This window comes from Erithacus rubecula (assembly GCF_903797595.1).
Source record: "Erithacus rubecula genome assembly, chromosome: 9".
Classification (NCBI taxonomy): domain Eukaryota; kingdom Metazoa; phylum Chordata; class Aves; order Passeriformes; family Muscicapidae; genus Erithacus; species Erithacus rubecula.
In genome coordinates, this window is record NC_136660.1 from 23,980,961 (window position 1) to 24,001,870 (window position 20,910).

At 46.4% G+C, this 20,910-nt stretch overlaps 1 protein-coding gene across 1 annotated transcript in view; it reads left to right on the forward strand.

Annotated features, from left to right (window-relative positions):
- Nucleotides 1–2,043: 2,043 nt before the first annotated feature.
- Nucleotides 2,044–20,910, forward strand: part of SORCS3 (sortilin related VPS10 domain containing receptor 3) — a 263,888-nt gene continuing 245,021 nt past the window's right edge. Inside the window, exon 1 of the mRNA XM_079312314.1 lies at nucleotides 2,044–2,783. Within this exon, the coding sequence (XP_079168440.1) occupies nucleotides 2,199–2,783 (585 nt within the window). The 5' untranslated portion in view covers nucleotides 2,044–2,198. The remainder of the gene's footprint in view (nucleotides 2,784–20,910) is intronic.

A 20,910-nucleotide genomic window follows, 5' to 3' on the forward strand; every position in this document is an offset into this window, starting at 1 on the left:
GTCACTGCTCCCACACAAATAAAATGCCATCTAAACATTTTGGCAGCAAAGTACAAAAGGGAGCCGGTTCCAAGCCAGGAATACCATCCGTTGCGTTGGGAGTGGGCGATTCGCATCCCCTACCCCCACCTCACACCTTCCCTCTGCATCGGGAATTACTGAGGCTCGTAAGGGGCCGCATTTGTGGGCAGGGTCCCCGCCGCCTTCCCGGGGCTGTCAGCGCTGTTCTGTGAGCGCTGGCTGTGCCACGCCGGCTCCTCTGCCCCCTCCTGCAGCAACAGGCAGTGCTGTGCCCAGCCCCTGTTCCTGCTCCGGCTCCCCCTGCACCAGCCGGGCCGCCCGGACTCCCCATCCCGAGCCGAGCCTCTGCAGCAGCGCTGACCAAGCAGCTGGGCAGGAGCATCCCGGCTCCCCAGTGCGGGCAGGGCCAGCTCCGCTCTGTCCTGCCGCTGTCCCCGCTCCCCAGTTCGGGCGGTTCCAGCTCCGCTCTGTCCCCGCTCCCCAGTTCGGGCGGTTCCAGCTCCGCTCTGTCTCCCGCTCCCCAGTGCGGGCGGTTCCAGCTCCGCTCAGTTCTGCCGCTGTCCCCAGTGCGGGCAGGGCCAGCTCCGCCCGGTCCCCGCTGTCCCCGCTCCCTGCCGGGCTGGGAGACCCGCGAGAGGCGGGAGGAGCTGCTGAGCCGCCCCCGCACCGGGCCTGGCCGTGGGGAGGGGGAGACCGCGGGGAGAGCCTTGCAGTTGGTGGATCCGTCCTTGGACGGCAAAGAATGGCTGATGCGGGAAGTAGGAGGGTGGGACGATTAGAACATCGCTAATTAATGACACTTTTCAAAGGGAGCAGGAGAACGGGAGAAGGTCGGCCGTGGGTTTGATCCGAAGAGACAGTGCCGACGTGTTGCTGCAATGAATGGGTCCGGAGGGATGTGGCACTGGCACAGATGGCGATGGCAAGGGTGACCCGCGGGGACGCCCCGCAGCCGCGGGAGGCGGCAGCAGCCTCCCTCTCCCGTTCTCAGCCTGCCATTACTCACACCTTGTCCGGGGGCTGAAGCTGCAAAGGCTTCTTGAGCTTTGCCAACAGAAAACAGGTGTCCTGGCCAGGGGGAGCGCATCCGTGCGATGGGAGCGGGAGCGCTGCGCTGCCGTGACCTAAAGAATTACATCCCCCTCGCTCCTTCTCCCGACACGGTCCCGAGATGCTGCTGCAGGGAACTGCCTGCAGATTCTGCCCTTTCTTCGTTACTGGCCCCACACAAATCCTGCTAGTCTCCCTTGGCAAGGCTGCTGGGATCCCCACGCACACGCGTGAGTTCCCACGGCCGGGAAGCTGCGCTTGGGACGGGCACATCCACACGCACGGAGCACGGAGCCGGCTCTGGAGGGATGCTGCTGGATGCCCGGGTCCGTGGGTTCGCTGTCACACACGGGAGGCACCCAAGAGCCGCTCATCCCAGCTGCGTTCCCTCTGCCCCTGTACCCGTGGCTGACATCCAGCCTTTGTGCGTGCATGTACACGCACACTCACGGGGCGAGGAGCACCCACACCGCTGTAAATACCACTCTGTGTGCATATACATCAGGAGAAACGGGGGATGACGGCTGCTTTATCTCGGCCAGGAGCACACATACCAAATCAGGAGGAAAGGCTGGGTGATGCTCCAGCTGATTCGGTGCGGCGCGGTGTCCCGCTCCCGCCCCCGGCCCCGCTCCCGGCCCCCGGCGGCGCGGCGCGGCGCGGCGGGTGACTCGGCGGTGTATTTCAGCGGCGGCGGCGGCTTGGCAAGGCTCGGGGCTCCTCCCCCCGTGTGGCGGTACCCTCTCACTTGATCAAATCCTTGAACGTGAACAGTTTCACTGAAAAGCACTTTTGAAAAAAAAATATCCAGCAACAGTAAGGAACAGAATCGAACTACCGGGGAGAGTTTTTTTCTTTTTCCTTCTTTCTTTTTTTCCCCTTTTTTCCTTTTTTTTTTTCCTTTTTTTAATTTTTTTTTTTCCTGGTCATCGTTTCAGCGGCTGAGAAAGACGCAAGAGAAAAAGCGAGGAGAAAGAAGAGCGAGAGAAAGAGAAGCCTTTTGCAAATAATAAATATTATAATTAGAATCCGGCCCCTTTCCTCCTAAAAAAAAAAAAAAAAAATCCCTAAACGCAGCGCCTCATCCCCCCTCCCTCCGCAAGCCCCCCGACTCGCTCCGCAAAGGCATGGAGAAGGGGACCAACTGCTTTCCGACCTGCCACACCATTTTTCTCGCCTGGACATGGTTCTTACTCCTCTCTTGGTGTTGCACCGGCGCCGAAATAACTTGCAGATCCTGCTCATCTCCATCTCCCTCCTGGCCGTCCTCCTCGTCTCGCCTTAGGCAGGAGCAGCGCCAGCCGCCGCCGCCGCCGCCGCGGGGATTGCGGAGCTGGCCGGGCGGCCGGGCGCGGGGCTCGCTCGGGGCGGCGGCCGCGGGGCCGGAGCCGGAGCCGGGCGCGGAGCCGGGGCGCGGAGCGGGGCCGCGGGCAGCGGCGCTCGGCGCGGCGGGGGCGGGAGGCGGCGCGCCCGGGGGCCGGGGCCCGGCGGCGCCGCGGACCCGCCGGAGCCCCGAGGGGCGCGTTCGGGGGGTGCCCGCGGCCGAGGGGCAGCGCGGCGGCCGCGCTCAGCCCCGCGGCGCCCCGGAGGATGCGAGAGCGGCGCGGCTGCGAGCGGCCGAGGAGCCGGCGCTGAGCAGCACCACCTTCGCGCTCACCGGGGATTCGGCGCACAACCAAGCCATGGTGCACTGGTCCGGACACAACAGCAGCGTGAGTACCGCCCCGCACACCCGAACCGGGCCGGTCCGAGCGGGGAGGGAGCCGGGACGGCGGCGGGACGGGGCCGAGCCTGTGCTGCGGCCGGGGGTGCTGGGCGGGCACCGTGCCCTTATCGCCAGCGGGAGTGGGACACGGAGATATGGCCGCGGGAGAAAAGTTTTCCTGGGGAAAGGTGGAGGCGAGTGGGAGCGCGGTTCTGAGCCCGCCCCAGCAGAGCCGCGATGCCCGGGCTGCTCTGCGCTCCGAGAGTCCCGGTGCCGCTCCCCGGGACCCTCACCAGCCTCCCCGGTGCCACAAACACCGCGGCACCCTCCGCTGCCGCCCTGCCGGGATGAATGATGTACAGGGATGGTGGGAAAGCCCTCCAGTGCCCCGCTGTGAGTGCTGGAGGCAAGAGAGATCCCATTAATTCATTAAGGAAAGCCCCATAGCACGTCAGGGAGCTTTGAGGGGAAACACGTACTGCAAGCAGAGTGAAAAGTTTGTAAAAAAATCCACGGCATCTCACGCCTTTTTCCCGAAGTCATTAATAACGAGTGAGGTGTCCCTGGGAGCCTGTGGGGTTGTGTGTGAGCGTGTGTAGGGGGAATGTCCCAAAAGCCCACACGTTGTGCCAGGATAGTGTAGGACCCTCCCTCACGCCCGCTCTGCAACGCCCGGCAGATGGCTGTGGACAAAACTTCGAGTTTCTTTTGACTTGGTATCAGAAATACCATTTCTACTCTCACGTAGCCTGGGAACAGATGTAATTTTTAAAGGACTCTGGGAAACCTTTATGTCTGGTGACAATATTCCTATTATTCTGATTATTATAGCTTGTCACTGCCTTGAAAATGCCTCTTTTATTGTTTTGCCATTATTGGAAATGAGTATAAAGCAATTAACAGCATAAAACAGATTGGCTGCATTTTCAGATACATTCTTCATGGAGCTTACTAGCCATGAAAAAGCAAATTGTCTACCTACTTATCTATCTGTGTCTCTATCTGTGCATCAACTATAGGTTCTGATGTGCAATTCAACTATCTTTTTTTTTTTTTTTTTTTTTTGACTGGATATTTTTGGTCTATTTATTGCTACTTAGGCAATAATTCTGACAGCAATGTAGATGTTACTTTGATTTAACCAATTTTTAAAGGTAGTTGTGTTTGCCAGACATGAATTTCATTCTCATTAAAGATGAAAGCAAACACTGAAAAGAAAACAGCTGTAAGGTATATTTCAGCACTACATTTGTCTCTAGGACTATTTATTTTTAACATAACATGCCATGTAATGAAGAAAACAACCTATACGCTCTCTCTTTGGTTTATTATGATGCTGAATTAAGGGGTGTTGAGTAAAAGAAGTTAAAATGCCTCCCCCATGCCTTCCCAGCACGGATTTCCAATAGTTTTGTGTATTTCTGCTTAAAGTAGCAAAGAAAACTCATTCTGTAAGCATTTGCAGGGGAAGGAAAGGTTATTTTTTTTTTTGAAAGCACAGCTCAGAAAGTGATTTTCACAAATTTCTCTCTCCTTGCTTTCTTTTACAGAAACATGCTATTTAAATAACTAGATTTCATATGCTTTAGGTGACTGAGAAGGGTAATGAAAGAAAATGCCTTGATTGTTCATGGCATGCCATTAGGATTTTGCACCTCAGGATGCCATGCATTGAAAGCTTCCAACTCAAAAAGCACAAGCTAAAGCAAAAGATTGGTGTTCATTGCCAGTGTGGTGTTTGTAGGAAGGAGAAGCAAGCCTGGTAATAAATTCTAATGTTATCTTTCTGTGATTCCCCTAATATGAGGTCTAGCATTCAGAGACGTTTCCTCTCCTGTCTTTTGCAGAAAATATACTGCATTTAGTAATTAATTGGATTTTTTTTAACTGTGTAGAGGGAAAGTTATGTGCTTGAACCTGAGTTCTTTCATTAATTAACAGATAAGGTTGAATTCAATGCCTGTTTTTCTGCTGCAGCTCAGTTTTTATCTAATTCTGCTGTTGGGGCGTCCATGGCACAGCAACATGAAGCAATTTGCCCAAGGTCACTTGGGCAAACAGTGTAGCTTTTTTTTGCCAACCACATTGGTCCCTAGCCTTGCATCACAAAGCATAAATTCTCTTAGGTCACAGAAGATGTAAAGCAGCAGGAAGGTGTACTGGAAATGGACAATAGATGTTAACTCGTGTCATGATTATGCCAGTTGACCTGGTAGAGTAGATAGGATGTGTCTGTATGTTATTGTGTTCAGGCTCCCAAAGCAGTGAAGAGGCAAACAGCTTGCTTTTACCAATTCTGTTTCTTGAACCAACTTCAGCACCTCAGCTTTTGTCACTTATGTGTTATTAAAACCATGCTCAATCAAGTTTTGTGTATTAGTGGTGTGGTATTGCCAAAAACTAGACCGATCTGCAAAAAAGAGGAAAGTAATAAAAAAATTGGGGTTTTACTGGGACATATAGAAGATCTGCTGACATTCCACAAAAAGGAGGTCTTTGCAGCTGCTGGATGTCTTGTTACCTAGAATGTTAAAACCCTCTGCTTTTGAAATTACTGTTACTTTAAAAGAAAATGTCTGTCCATCTCCTCTCCCCCTTTCCTCACAAGTTCCTTTAGATCACAGTTTAACTTACTAGAACATAATTCCTTCCAGGCAACAAACTTTTGTTTTCCCTATTTGCAGATAGTGAGTTCAGGATTGTGATAGAGGCAAAAGGCTGGTGAGATCAGGGAATTTGGGTTCTCTGCTTTGTCCTGCCCAGAGGCTTTTTCTGTGACCTTAGGAAAGACAATTAACCTCTCTGGATCTCCTCTTCCATGTTAAATGAGGATAGTACTACTTAGCTACCACAAAGTGGTGGTATGGAGCAGATTTCATTTCTGCTTTGTACAATACCTGGGAATCTTGAAGTGGAAATTGTTAGGAAAATACAACAATACTAGTCTGTGTAGAAATGAGGTTTGTGTTCTCTGTGCTGTTATGAAGGGAACCTGGCTTAATTCGGTGGGTCTGATACTGGAAAAAGCAGACTTCTATTTGGGCTTCAAGTACCAATCTGCCCTAATAGAAGCATTTATGGAGCAAGGTCATGAAGCTCTTGAGGGACCTTGGAGAGATCAGATAAAATGTTTTCTTGCCAAGGCTATTCTAAAGAAAGGAGAATTTTTAGTGAAAAATGCTATTATTCCCAAAAAAGCTGCAAGCCATTCTTTTTCCAAAACCATTCCTCTCTGAACTCATATGCTGTGTACAAATGTGCTATTCAGTGAGCTGCTGTACCCTCTACATTTGTTTCCCCTCTCTAGATATTTATGTTAGTGCATAAAAATTTTCCTTGTTCTGCTCATCAGATGCTCTCTCCAACCTTCTTGTGAAAATGATTTGATTCTCCATATGATCTTTTCCTCTTTCCCCCTGATTTTTAGGATAAGGACCTGCAAAAAAAAGGTAGCAGTACCTTTAATGCTCTTACAGTTTTAAATCTTGTTTCTTGATAGGAGGTTTTCCAAGAGATTTCAAAAAGCAACAGTGAATAAAGCACACTTACTAGGATAGCTCTCCTGGTGTGATCACTGGTGGAATGGGAAATGGGAACTGTTTTTGTTAGGTTTCAGAGTTGTCCCTCTGATAGATGTAGCTGTTTATAGGAAGCATTTAATTTTGTCCATGCTTTTTCCATGATGGAATTACTACAAATTCTGTGGCATTGTGGCTGGGGTTTTCTTCGGTATGAGAAGAAAAGATGCACATTTTTAGCTTTCTCAGGAAGACATTTTCAATCCACTGTCCATGAGATGCTGCAGCTATGATCACTGCATGCTTTAGCTATCCCATGTATATATCCTTTGCCTTTTTTAGCAACCAGAAGCAAACTCCACAGAATCATTGAATGTTAAGGGTTGGAAGGAATCTTAAAGATCATCTAGTCCCAATCCCCACTGTCATGGGCAGGGACATCTCCCAGATTCTGACATAACTTCTCCCAAACTTCTGGGATAAAATGAGAAATGCACAATAATGCCCCAGTAAGAGCAGGAGAGGGCATTTGTCTAAGGCATGTGTATATCACAGGTTGCTGCAGCCAGGCCAGATTCCTGTATGATCCTAGGGACTGGATTTTTCATACTATATGAAAAATGTCAGCAGTGCCATTTTTTTTGTTCACTGTAGTAGAAGAGTGCAGAAGATAAACCAGTGGAAGTCTGGTGTGCTTCAATGATGCAGCTGCTGCTTGTGCAAACCATGCAATTGCATTGATGCTTGCAGAATGATCCAGGCCCTGAAAACTGGGGAGGGCAGGATGAGAGCTGGTGAGACACTGGACTGGGGCCTGGTTTTGTCTTGGCAGCCATGCTGCACTGTTTCTTCCAGTCAACCTGTGGTTGTCATTTCTAGAGTTAATGTGGTTTCAAGATTCACTCCAGGACTTGGAATATGAGATGCCCCTGGGACAAGAATAAAGAAGAGCTAATAATGCTGCAGTAGCTTACAGACATTGGAAGTAGTTAAAGAGAAGATGCAGCTTATCTTTTTGGTTGAAGAGGGATTAATATGTGTTAACAGCTCCAATGTATGCTGTATTGGACATTAGGAAAATTTCTTCTCAAGGAAGTGCTGCAGTATCCGAAAGTTTTTTGGGATTTTCAAGACTCGTAAGGATGATGATTTGATGGGAACCACTCTGCTCTGAATGGGTTTTCTTTACCTCCTACTACCACCAATCCTTTTTCTTTGCCCTGTGCAAACTCTGGGGGCTGGCAGTGATGAGCAGGTTGTGCAAGTTCTCCCAGTGAAGCCTGTCTCTTCCGGGAATGATTCCCCTGAATGCTTTTGGCAGTGTTCTGGTGTGATCTGCTAATGTACTGGTTGAATGCTGAGACATTATTCACTCCCATGGAGCATTACAAGCTGGGGAGGCCAGTGGGATCACTCTGTGCCAGGTAGTTTTTCATTAAGATGCCTTGCAATGCGGTGTGTGATGGGTGATATTTGCAATTCCAAATAGACTGCTATGCTTGGGAAGGGAGGAAGGGGAATCTTTAGGCAGGCAAAGCTGCATTTAGTTGTCAGCCACAGGTAACTGCTCCTAAAGTCCAGCTGGATTTCAGTTTAAAATGCTTACTCCTAGAATGCAAAAATGGTGACAGAGCAGCCACATTAATTGTACTGTCTTTGGTAGATATTTTAATTTCTATTCTAGACTGTTTTGTTCTCAAATGGCTTTTGAGTGTGCTATGGTCTCGTTGGTATTGAAGGTAGACCAGCTCTGGCAAAATGTTTTTATACATTTCTACATTCCCTCTACATTTATTAATGAAGCTTGCTACTAAAATCCTTCTCCAGGACTTTGCCAATCCATTTTTAATTAATGTTTAAATAGAAAATTGGAAATAAAAGTGAAATGAGCATGGCAACTGCTTTTGTAGTTGTGTTGAGTTAGTAGACCAGGGAGAAAGCATCTGGACAATACTTTTTGTGTTGTTTCTCTCCAGACTGGCAAAGTCAGTTTGATGTTTGGACCTGGATATTGTTTGTGGATCCCAGGAACCTGGTGGGTTCTCTGGGCCATTTCCCTGCCTGGCAAACTGTTGATGTTCTTCAAGCTCAGTAACAGAACTGCTCCTGTCCAAGGGTGTTTGTCAGCAGTTTCTCTTCAGACCTCAGCACTCAGACTTTGCCATGATCAGGGATGATGCCCCAGCACTTGTGGCTAGGCTTTCAGAGTGGAATAAATGCAAATAGAAACAACTACAGGATTCTTTAATTATTTTTTTCATAATGGAAAACATTCCTCCAATTAGATGATGAAGTCTTTTGAAAAGGGGTTTGAGCAGATAATTTATGTTAGGCAGGAGAGGTTTTTCCCAAAAGGGAGTTGAGATGAAACTAAATTTCTTGAAGACAAGGCTGTAGGAAGATGAAACTTTCTGAGTGTTCCCAAATTTACAGCTGCATCTGTGATAGAGATTTTAGAAAACATAGGAGAACAGTGTTGTCTAATGGGAAAAGCATAGGTTAAGGACAAAGATCTTTAGTATTACTTGCACTAAAGAATACTGTAAACCAGTCTTGCAAACAGTCAAGAATCTACTCAAGTCATGCTGGAGTATCATGCTCCTTGAGCTCCCTGGATGTCAGTGGGTACAACAGAGAGCAGTACATGCCTACATCTGTCAGCACCCTCACACAGTTCCAGATGCATACCAGAACTGAGGGCCTGGCCTGAGCTCATGGTTGGGGCTGTTTTGGGGACATTGCAGGGACCTGTCAGTTATGGAGTTAATGCTTGGGTTTTGCTGGGCTCTGGTCAAGTTTGTCTTCCTTTGAGAATCTGTGTTTGAAGGTGTTGAATCCAACCTGTCTCAGTCAAGACCATAAATTAAATGACGTGCTCCTTGTGAAGCATTGAATGCTGTAATTGCAGAAATCCCCCAAAGCAGCAAAGTATTTGTTTGGATCCTCAGTTTAAATTGATGTGGGATTGATCGAGGCTATTTTACTGTAGTGCAGAATTCATCCTGCAGGATTCTACAGCAACAGAAAGTAAGATTGAGAAATGAATACAGAGGTGAGGAAACATGGAGCAGTGCAGCAAGGAGACCTGTGTGCCCTTTATGTTTTCTGAATTACAGCCACAGGACTGTGGGCAGATGAGTTTTTTTCTCTCTTGTGCAGAGCCTTTCACTGTCTCTTGTTTGGCTCTGAGAGTTTGTTACTCTGGAATTCTGACCCATGCTGTAAGCCATGTTGGAAAGTTCTCTGGTGATATAGTTGGTCCTGTTGGAGCCCAATAGGGATTTTAAGCTGAAAAATCCCTTAGTTGGAATATACTTTGCTGCAGTCACACTTTTGCATACAAGCTTCCTGGTTTGCTTAAATTCTGTGTAGGAATCCAAGGTAACAAATTCCCAAATCCTAAATTTTCCTAATGTTCAGAGAGAACTGCATCACTGTTGATAATATTTCCTCCATGCAAAAAGGAGAGCATGAAGTATTTCCTTTCCTGCCTTTATGGGGTGTTATGAGACCGAGGGAACTGAAGAAAATTTGCTGCCTGTTTGTAGAACGTGGCTGCGTGGGTGTAAACATATTTGACAAATAATCTGCCATGGAAACTTTAGGGTCAATTTCCAGCCTTCATAACCAGCGGAGTCACAGCACGCAATGAAAGTAAGAAAAGATTGATGCTGAGTGATCAAATCTTTTGTTCCTCCCTCCCATTGAAACCAGTGGCAGAGCCCTGACACCGAGGCAGTCACGGTGCTGTTTCCCCTTGGCATTCCAGCATGCGGCTCCATCTCCAGGGGCAGCTCCGCAGAGCGCTGCGTGCCCCAATTAGCACCGCCCGTAATGAGCCCAGCGCGGTGCGGGCAGCGCGGGGAGCCGGGCGCTAGAGGGAGCGAGGGAATCTGCGGGAGGAGGGATGCTGCTGGAGCCCTGGGAGGGCTGAGCCTGCTGAATATTGGTACGGAAACCCGCCCGGAGTCTCTGCTCTGGGAAACTCCGCTGTCGGGGGTTCCCTGTGCGACACACAAGTCCTGCAGACTCTTCCGTGCTGCAGCGCTTTGCCATCCCCTGCAGCTGATGCTGTGTCCCTTGTAGTGTCTCTGATCGCTGCCAGGCTTTTCCCTGAGTGTGGGATTCCCTCTGCCGGGGTCTCTCATCTGCTCCGTCCGCTCCAGCCCGAGTCCTGTAAAACCTCGAGCATCCCCTGCCGTGGGACGGGGCGGTGTTCGCCTGTCCTCCATCCCCCTGCCCTGCCCCGTTGTCCCCCCAGGGGACAGACCGTGCCATCGACAGCGGCAGCACAGCCGGGCTCCATCACTTCTCCCCCCGTGCCTGATCCACGGAGGATGCGCTTGCCCTGCCACTTGGCACTCTAATATTTTGACCAAGCTGAAGGTGTTGTATAAATCTTAGGGTCTGTTTTCTTCCTTTCTTGTGGATGAGGAGGAACATAAAGAATTTGAATTCTTACCATCCACTGCACTGTGGGACAAAGAAACAATTCCTGGGAAACATGGTTGCACTAGATGATCTTTTTGGGACTAAAATGTATGTTTGGGATTTAAAAAAAAAAACAACTAGGACTGAGCAACTGCAAATCACTTAGGTCAGTGATGGGCTGAAGAACTGGGAGGCTGGAAGCACCTGCTTTGACACTGCTTCAGTCTGTAACCTGGGGACTGCTGGTACATTTTCAGTGGTGCTGCTGGCAGGCTCCAAATGTGCTGAGCCTCTCCTGGGGATTTGGTAGAGGATCCCAGTGAGGGGCCAGAAGCAGGCACAGAGCTCCTTCTGACTTTCAAAGCAGAGAGCAATGTATGGGTTGAGTTCAGATGTGCATCCTTGGGTGCCAGAGCAGAGCAGGCTGTGCATGCAGGTTGTGATTCCTGGTCTTGCCATTGTGGCTAAAATGTCTTGGCTTCCCTATCTACAAGCAAGAATTAACTCATATGAAGGCTGACACTGAGGCTTGAAATGGATGGACATTTTCAAAAGCTGTTGTATGGAGGAGAACGTGTAAAACATGATTTCATATGTAAAACAAAATGCTGTAGGAACTTATGGGTGCAGGGGGGATGGAGTGGAAGTTTCAATTGGTTGGTAACCTTTCCCTGCATGTGCTGCCTGTTTGAAAAATCACTCCCAGCTGTGGTCAATACCATGAGGTGTGGGCAGATTTGGATGGTCTGTGGCCTTATTTACCTGTGTTGGAGGCCTCTGGTTGCCTCTTGTTTGCAGTGTCTGTGGAGACATTTTTCTGTTCCGGTCTTCCTGCCCTTTACAACCAAATCCTATGAATTTTGTGCTTGAATGGCAGACATGAATGTACTTTAAGTCTTCTGGTGCCTCCTTAAGTTGTGTATTCCAAAGTTCATTAAAAGGAAGGTTAGTAGCATAACTTTCCCCCCCCCCCCCCCCCCCCCTTTTTTTTTTTTTTTTTTTTTTTTTTGGAAAACTGAGCCATGCAAGAGAGGAGGGATATACTCCAGGCTATGATTAGTATTGATGTGGCTACTTAACAACAAAGGATTATACTCCATTGCTGCAGCTTAGATGCTGTATATATTTTTAATAAGAGATTGCATGAAAGGAAAAAGAGGTGAGGAGTTAAGAAGGGAAAGAGCAGAGTTCTCAATAGTATAAAATAGAACATGCTCAGCTAAAATAATTAACAGATTGATCAAGTTAAAGCACTGCAAAGTTCTGTCTCAAAGGGTTTTAAGACCATTGTTGTTTGCTGTTCCAATCCCTTCACCTGCTTGGCTTGACAGATCAAAACATTCCAAATGGCTTGATGAAATTGAACTGCATTTCTAATTACAGCTCCTTTTGAGCTGGATGAGAATCAGCACAGTGAAACTGTGGGAGCCATGAATTTGGGCTTTCATTGGAAATACAGACAGGAGAGGAATCACGTCTGTCTGATCAGGGGAGTGGGAGCTGACTCTGAAATATGTAGATTGTTTGGAATAATTGTTTGGATGACAGCACATGTAGGTTTGTGTGCCTATTTGTGCAACCTTACATGGGAAAATGTAGAAGCATGCAAAGTTTAAGGGTCTTGTAAGCTTCTGGGGTCATTAAGGTGACCTTCCCTTTTATGTTCCACTTCACAACCAAAGGGGAAAGTCTTTCCAGCACCAGGTGCAGGTGAAGTATTCCTGAGTGAGACAGGGCAAATGAATTTTCCTTCTGCCCTGTTGGTGGGGCATGGTTGTTTTCCTCATGGCAGTCTTCTGCCAGGTAGAGGGCTGGACCAGTATGTGAGGAGTTATGTCCTTGTTCTGTCACCCACAGTGTCTTTCTAGTTTTATTCCCAACCAGGAAAATGTTGTTAGTCCTTGGCTCTACAGTGGGAGAGTGGGTGGGAATGCAGATGGGTGTCTGGGGCTGGGGCCTGGCACTTGTGGGCAGACAGACCAGCTCTCTGAACTGTGTTTGCAGTGGGGACAGGGTTTTGCTTCTGTTTGGCCAAAAGCCCCAGTGCCAGACACAAGACTGGTGAGGCTGCATGTGAAGAACCCCTGTCAGCTCATGCTCACTCTGTGCTGGGAGAGGCAGGCATGCAGGGCTCTGGAAAACACGTTTGCACCTGGCCTGAAAAGAGATTTGCCTGTGAGACAGTGAGATTGCAAGCAGTGTGATAGCCATGCTACTTGAGAGACCTGGGATTTCAGAAGAAAGAATCTTTGTTCAGGTGTACTTTGGCAACTGTTGGAGCAACACCAGGACAAAGCCCCATCCAGTCACAGTGTCCATATCAGGTGTCCAGAGGTATAATAGAGATTGTTCAGTTGTCTATGGTCTGACTTTATTGGGTAGCTGAGCTTTGACAGAAGGGCTTTCAGAAAAGTGTGGGATGTGGAACACAGCAGAAAAAGATCTGGCCAAGGCAGCCCATCAGATTATGATTTCTGCTGAGTGTTTTTGAGGCTCTGCCCCAGTAGCAATGCTGAACAATTTATCTGGTCTGAGAGAGCTGTCTGTACTCTGAAGGACCAGGAAATGAGCAACATGCCTGCTCATTTTGTTAAGCAAAAGAAGTTAGCAATCACTTAACTTTGTGCCCTTCCAAGACTCCTCTCTCTGTGTTTGCTATCATCTCTGCCATGATCCCTCATTCTGCTGCCTGTTTGGAGGGGTGAGGAGTGGCACAAGGTGTACTTGCCTGAGCATTGCATGTGTGCTGCAGAGCTGGCTGTGATTGATGCATCAATCAGCTGGAGCCCTATGAAAGCTATGCCAGCTATGAAAGTGGACACTGGGTGCCTTATGGTTCAGGCCAGATATTATTTCATGGCCTGCTTTTTCACTCAGCTCAACTTAGAGGAGTTCTGCACCTCTGTGACCTTTTATCCCCTGTTGAATTCAGTTCAAATTGGTCCAAACATTCCACGGTTATCCTCCAGTGCTGGCTCACACATGGCATGGTCCTTCCAAAGCAGAAACAGTTTCTTTTTCAATGAACCTAAACCACAGCTACAGCATCAGCACTGAGGAGTCCTTAATTTTCTTAATTAAGTGTTCATATTGGTTTTTGCTACCCTGCCTGGAAACTCCTTTCCTTTAATCAAAAGGCAGCACTGCTGGTAGTGCTGTCTGCTTGTACAGCTCCTCTTTGTGGCAGGCTCAGTGCTACCCGCCTTTCCCTTTAATTAATTTCAGATTATCTGCAATACTTGTTCCACCTCACATACTGCAAGTAACAAAGCCTGCCTTCCTGAATTGCACTGAGGTTTTGTTCTTAGGGCTCTCAACTTCCTGTGGCTTTTTAAAAAATTTATTTATTTGTGCTCCTGGAAACAGGCAATAAACTGACTTGGGGAGATGGAGAAACAACCCACAGAAAGGGGAAATAGGCAGGTCTAAGTCTGCAGAATGAGATCAAATGTTAGACAATAAAATATTGATTCATTTGAGAATGCTATGTCCTCTGTAGAAGAGGAGATTCTTATTTTCTTTCCCAGAGACAAAGTTTAACAGTCTTGAAAATCACTGACTAGTGGATGCAGTTCTCAGACTGAGGCTGGAATGAGCCAGAGTTCTCCTCACGTGCTCATCCTGGAGGAGACAAGGGTGAGGGGCCAGAGCTGATCCATGGAACGTGTCAGGACACAGGAGTGAGACAATATATGTGTGAAAGTGTTGTTCCACAGCTCATGGGGGAACACGTGGTCTAATGCTGTGCATTCTTACCTAAGGGAGTTGGCTGTAACATTTATTGCCAGGTTTAACAAAACAGAGCTTGCTATCACCTGTATTTGTCAAAGTCAGCTGTGTGGGAACACCTCAGAGTAGAATGAATGGGAGGGGACAGAGTGGAGCTTCCTGGGCTATTTTACATCTTTTAAAATCCCATTTTAATCACTATGTGGTTTTAAAAAAAATTTGGTTTTGAAATGTAGGGGATGCCATGCCTATGTTTATATGTGTGTAAGGATATGTGACCTGATAGCTATAGAACTAGGTATATAATTATATAACTAGAAAAAACCTTAGTACCATGTAGCCAGAGATGATTTGGTGCCACAGTCTGATTTTTCCTGCTTTTCCTCTCTTCCCTCTCTACATCCCCCACTGTAACTTGTGGGCTCTGATGCTATTGCAAGTCCCTTCCTCCTCTTTACTTTGCTGTGACCTTTGCACAGTGGCAGTGACTTGGACAGCCTTTGGTATGAGTCAGATTAAAGGTTTTTCTGTGCCTGTCAGTTGGATTTGGCAACCCTTAATCACACACCAGGTTCCTTAGGTTGTTGGTGTGCTGAATTTGGAGCTCTCCTAAAGCACGTGTCCTCCCTGGGTTCAGTACTGCTCTGCTCTCATCTGCAGATCTCACTGATCAGGAGATGGGAGGGAATGGTAGCAAGGTGGAATAGAGCTGGAAATTAGTTAGGGTCTGTCCTTTCAACATTTTCTCTCTTGAGCTAAAAGCTTTTTTTTTTTATTCTTGTAATTTTATTTTTTTTTAATTTTTAGAATGCTTGTGGAGGTGTAGAGTTTTAAGAGAGAATTAGAAAACTGTTTTAATGATAAACATTTGGAACAGGGGAGGCTTTCTCCCCACCCAATTGTATGTACAGCACCTTGTACAAATTTTGAGTCTTTAAAGGATGATGTATATGATACAGAGGGCAGAACTTTGCCATTTGTTTTCACCTGCATATATGGAGTTTGAATTCCCTGAAGAGGAGGCAGCTTGGGCATTCCCTGCCAGCTTGTTTCTACAGACCACAGATTGTGATGGGGCAGATGTGGCCTTCCCTGCTGCTTCTGCCTTTGTGACACCAGGCTCTGCCAGTCCCTGGGGTGCACACTGCTCAGTTCTTGCTTGCTTCCTCCCTCCTGAGTGGAGGGCCAGAAGGTGTTTTGCTCCTGTGACAGTTCCCTGTGGTGAATTTTTCTTAACAGTGCTGGCTACAGGGAAGCTTTTTCAAGTTCATTCTTTATTTAAATTCTCTGCCTCCAGAGGCACACTTGTGCCTAGCTTGTCCTGATGCATTTTCCTTGGGCATTCTTCTGCTATGGCAGCTCCTGCCCAGGGCATGGACAGAGAATGAGCCTAATAGATGGAATTAGCACCAGAGGAGGAAAAAAACCAGTCCCTTGAGCAAGGCTTGCACAGCCACTGGGAACTTAAATAGTGTTTTGATGATGTACTGCTTTGTTCCTAAGTCCTGCTGGGGGAGAAGGGAGGAAAGTGATTATTCAAAGTCAGGGGATCTGACTCCCAGGAGTCTGGGACAGGTCAGTTCAGGTTAGACATGCCATGGCTGAATGATGTTTGGAATTGTCTCAGACAAGAAGTGGGCAGAGAAATGCTGTCAGGAGCCTTTTCTCCTCCTTGTTTAGGCTGAATGGGTCATTCTCACCTGCCAGGGTGCATAAATTGCTGTTCAAGCTAAAGCTTTAGACCACTGACTAAATGGTCTGTCCTGCCATTAACTGAAGGGAGAGAAAGGATGTCAGTAAATGCCTTTCAAGGGGTACTGTTAGTGTTCTAAAATCCACTCTGGTTTATGGTGATTTTATGCTGGTGTTGTTTCAGTAGAGCTTGATTTCTGTTAGTGTGGGCAGGACCCTAATGTGAATATTTCTGTGTGTAGCCTTAGTTTTGCCAATGTGAGTCTTTAAGTGTCTTGATATATCTCCTTTAGTTTGTGCCCTTGACTACTTTTTTTTTTATATTTTATTTTAGTTTTTTTTGTCTTGTATTTTCTTTTCTTGTACTTGAGACAGTGAAAATGAGTTATCTGATTGTGGGGAACATGACTAAGCCTGTGACTTAGGGGAGGAAGACTCAGGTATTGCCATACTATGGGCAAGTGTCTTTCTCTCTTGCACTGATGAGAAGCTTGGATGTTCAAGAGCACCAGCATGTGCTTCGGCAATAAAAAGACTGATGTTAATTGCCTACCAGTGATTTGGACTCTTGAGGGTGAGAATTGCCAAGATGGAACTTGGAACATTCAGGATAAAAATCTGTGTTAAATTGTATCCTAAATGCTGTTGGGCTTGTTCTGGGAGAAGACAGGTATCCCTTCATAGTGCAGGTGTGTCTCAAAGTCTTTTGTGCCACCGTGGGCTCTCAGTTCACTGCTTGGCTAAATATCTTCACTGCTTCTGGGGTAACAAACACCTGCCTGAATGGAAGTTGGAGGGAGGGAACCATTTGTAATAAACTAGCAAACCAGACTTTCAAACCTTGTGCTGTGCTGTAGCCTTGAGCTGGGGTTGCCAGCCTCTTCTGTGCTTGTTGTAGAAACAGCTGCAATGAGGAATTTAATTTTTTTTTTTTTTTTTTTTTGGCTGGGTAGATGAAGAGTACACAGACTTGGCCAGACAGACCAAGTGCTGTGAGTGATCTCTTTGCCAGACTGGAAATGGTGTCCTGGATCCCTCACTTCTGCTTGGAGTAACTTGCCACTGGATCCCTTTGGTTTGTCTTTTGTTCTCTCTCTTTAATAAAACTGCTGTGCTTGGTTTAAATCCTTGCTATTGCAATAAAATCTTGCCTTGATAAGGACCTTAGCTTGATGAAGCAGGAGCTCCTGTCAGAGCAGCAAGTTTTATTTCAAGGATATATTTTTCATCTTTGTGATGCTGAGTAGGGCAACAGTAATACCTTCAAAGTCAGTGCTGATAACTGATGAAATATCAGTAAGATGAAAATTAGACCCATGTGCCTTCCCCTTCTCTGGCAGCTGGCAGGCTTGGACAGGATGGAATTTGAAAGTCTCTTCCATCTGTAAGACTCTGCAAGACCTGTGTTTCATAACAGACAGAACAGGAAGGCATTACCACTGTGATGAATTTCCAAGTGTCAGAAGCCACCAAGCTGCCTGGTGAAGCAGAGGTGTCTCTTGGAGGGGTTGAGCAATCCAGGAATGCAGTCCCTTAGAAGTAGCTTTGAGTGATAATGAGGACTCCACCTTCAAAGTTCCACCAAGCAGTGTCCAAACAGCACATCAAACAAAAATGAGGTTTCTTTACTGCCTAGGTAGAGACCATCATGGCTTGTGGTGTGGCATGTTCTCTTGCTGCTTTGCTTATTGCCTGAGCTCTGAATCAGTTTCCCAAATCCCACATTGGCTGTGACCTCTCTAGCCCTGTGTGCTGGTCCTTCACTATCCTGGGTTTGGGCTTCCCTCTAGCTCAGGTCCTGCTGGCTGAGGCAGGAGTGCTTTACAGGGCCTTGATGAAAGCTGAGAGAAATAATCTGGGTTTTGGCTCAGGAGTTAAGGCTCCTTAGCACTTGGGGATGAATGACTTAAAGCACAAACAGGCAGTGCAGTAAAGGTGGTGTATTTACTAGAGCAAGCTCCCATTAACTCTTCTTGACAAGTTAAATATCTCTAGCTGTTCTTGTCCACTGTCATATAAGGTCTGACTCAAAGCCAGTGAATTCTTTGCATTTCTATTGACTTTAATGGGGTTTGGACATGTGCCCAGGATCATAAGATCAGATGTGCTGGACGAGACCAAAAGTCCATCTATTCCCAATGTCACACTGCTCAGTAGCACAGCTGTATCTGGCAGTGAATTGTATCTGGCATCTCTCTGCAATCAAGAATATGTAGTACAGAGAGCTCTGTAAATAACTGACTGCTTGCCTTGGTGTTTTCAAGAGTGTCTGGGCTGGCAGATAGGGAAATAATTTGGGTTTAATCCCTGACCCCCATCACCACCCTGACAGGTCTCCCCATGTTTTGACTTGAGCCAAGCACAGATTTGCATTCTGATTTAAAAAAGACTAACAAACACAACCACAACCAACCAACAAAAATAAAAATCACATCTCCCTAAATTTTAGGGAATTGCTTAAAGAATTTTTTAAATGAAAAAGTGGTACTTTCATTTTAAGAGGTTAAAACAAAATATTTGTTATATAGTTATGAAAGCAATCTCAGCACAATTTAGAAGATACAAAATATGCTGGCCTTATTAAATTGCTGTTTTACTGTAGGAAGTCATGCTTGAAGGTATTCCCTGTGATTTTTTTCTGCTAGGCTGTCTTGGTATAAAGTCAGTGGAAAGAAGGTTGCAGTGTTTATGTGCTCTTGTTGGAGGAAAGCAGTGAGCTCTGTGGGTAAAAATAGAGATTATGGTGTCTGATGCAGGGCCTGCTTGTAAGGTCATGTTGTTTTGTTTTAATTACAGGAATTACCTTGCTGACGTCAGCTGGTAAGTCAGCAGGGTGGATGCTCACACACTGTTCTGGAGGTGGCCAGAAAATGACAGGTAGTTTAGATAGTGGTTTTTTAGTTGTGTTTGTTAGTTTTTTGTTTTTTTTTCTTGTTTTCTTCTTTCCTTTTTTTTTTTTTTAAAGAAGTTTTTAAACTGAAAGCTTAAATCTGAAATACACATTGTGATTTTTTGTTTGTTTATTTGTCTGGGTTTCTTTTAGATTTGGTTGTCATTTATTTAATTTTTCATATGGGTTTCTTAACATTTTTTTGCTAATAATACCAGTTGATAGAAACTAAAATCAAATTCCCTCTTCTTCATCCTAGTTTAGAAACTCACAAATTTATGGCTGGGTCAGTTGGGTGTGTTTGAGAATGGAGGAGGAGTTACACTTTAGGTCTAAATTTCTTGGTGTCATTTTTGAGATACAAGAAAAAGTAGCATTTGCCAGCAGAAAGTTGCAACTGAAAGGGAGTCATGAGTGCCTTGGGGGGCAATGGGGTAGAGCTTCCAGGGGTCCCACTCCTGCAGGATGGACAAACAGGTGGGAACTCAGCCTTTAGGCTTTACCTTAACCACTGACAAGTTGTTTCCCTCTGTGCCTCAGTTTCCCCACCTCTGACCTTTGCAAAGCCCTTGGGAGGGACTGGTGGAATCACTGGATAAGCACTGGTATCTCTATATAGCTATTGGTAGCTCAGGTCTGGACCAACATGCTTTTTTTTCTCCTTCCCATGGGGAATCAGATATTAGCCACTGTTCAATGCAGGCAATAAATGCAAACAGTTCTACTGTACTTTTTCAATCTTAATTTTCTTGGATGGCAAAAACAGCACAACACAGTTATGAGACCTGTGGCCTGTTTGAATGTGACCCCATCTGTCTGCAGTGGGCTGTAGTGTAGGAGCTACTGCATAGATGTTCCAGTTGAATTCAATTTGTGGCTTGCTTTTTGAAATATAATTTCATTTCTAAGTGTGGAAAGTGTAGTGAGATTTGTCCTGGTGCTGGGAGGAGAGTCCTCGTCTGATTATTTAAAATGAATTAGTTCTGATGAAATATTTAGCCTTTAAACAACACATTTAATGCAGTGAATTGCATTTTATTTATTAATGGCTGTTGCAATGAGATTTGGAGAGAAATTCTGCTAAAACGCACTGTTGTGATACTGCCAAATATAGTAATGACTGTAATATTTTGCTGAATTATTAATATCCACTGTGCCTACAGAGCTACATAAGCATCAGATTTCAAAATTGCTTTTATCTGAAGACTGATATTTCGCCATTGTTTTGCACTTTTTTTGGTGGCTTTTTTTTTTTTTCAAACAATTTAAAAAAATTAATTAAAATGATAGAAAGCAGTCAGGTGTTGCCACTGTTTAACTCTTTTTCATTATAAAGCACCCCCAGGAAATGTGTTGATTATTTTTTTCTGCCAGTGCCAGGTCTGTTTGCAGAGAGAGGATCCGTGTGAAAGCCAGGCTGGGGCTGAGGGACATCACTGCTGCTTTGGCAAAGCAGCCTGGTCCACTGCTTTGCTGCTGGACATGGACATTCCTCAGAGGTTATTGACAGAGAGAGACACTTCTCATCTCTGTGGACCAGATTTTCTGCCTCTGGGACAGACTCTAATCTGCCAGAGCTTGGGCTTCCAGCCAGTGACTCCTCTTCAATAAATTTGTGGTGCTGGTCCCATGAATGGTGGCAAATTCTGCCTGGGGGACATCAGTGCCCACCTCAGGAGGGATGTGCCTTACCTGTTTAACTTCACAAGGTGTCCAGGATGTTCCTGGGTGTTCCCTGCTCCTGCATGCTTGGCCTGATGTGAGAATGTTTGGCCATTGTTGTGTCCCATGCCAAGGAACATTTTCAGGCAAACTCAGACCTGGTTTAGGGGACTAGGTTGCTCAAGAATGTTTGCTTTTGGCACTTTGTCTTG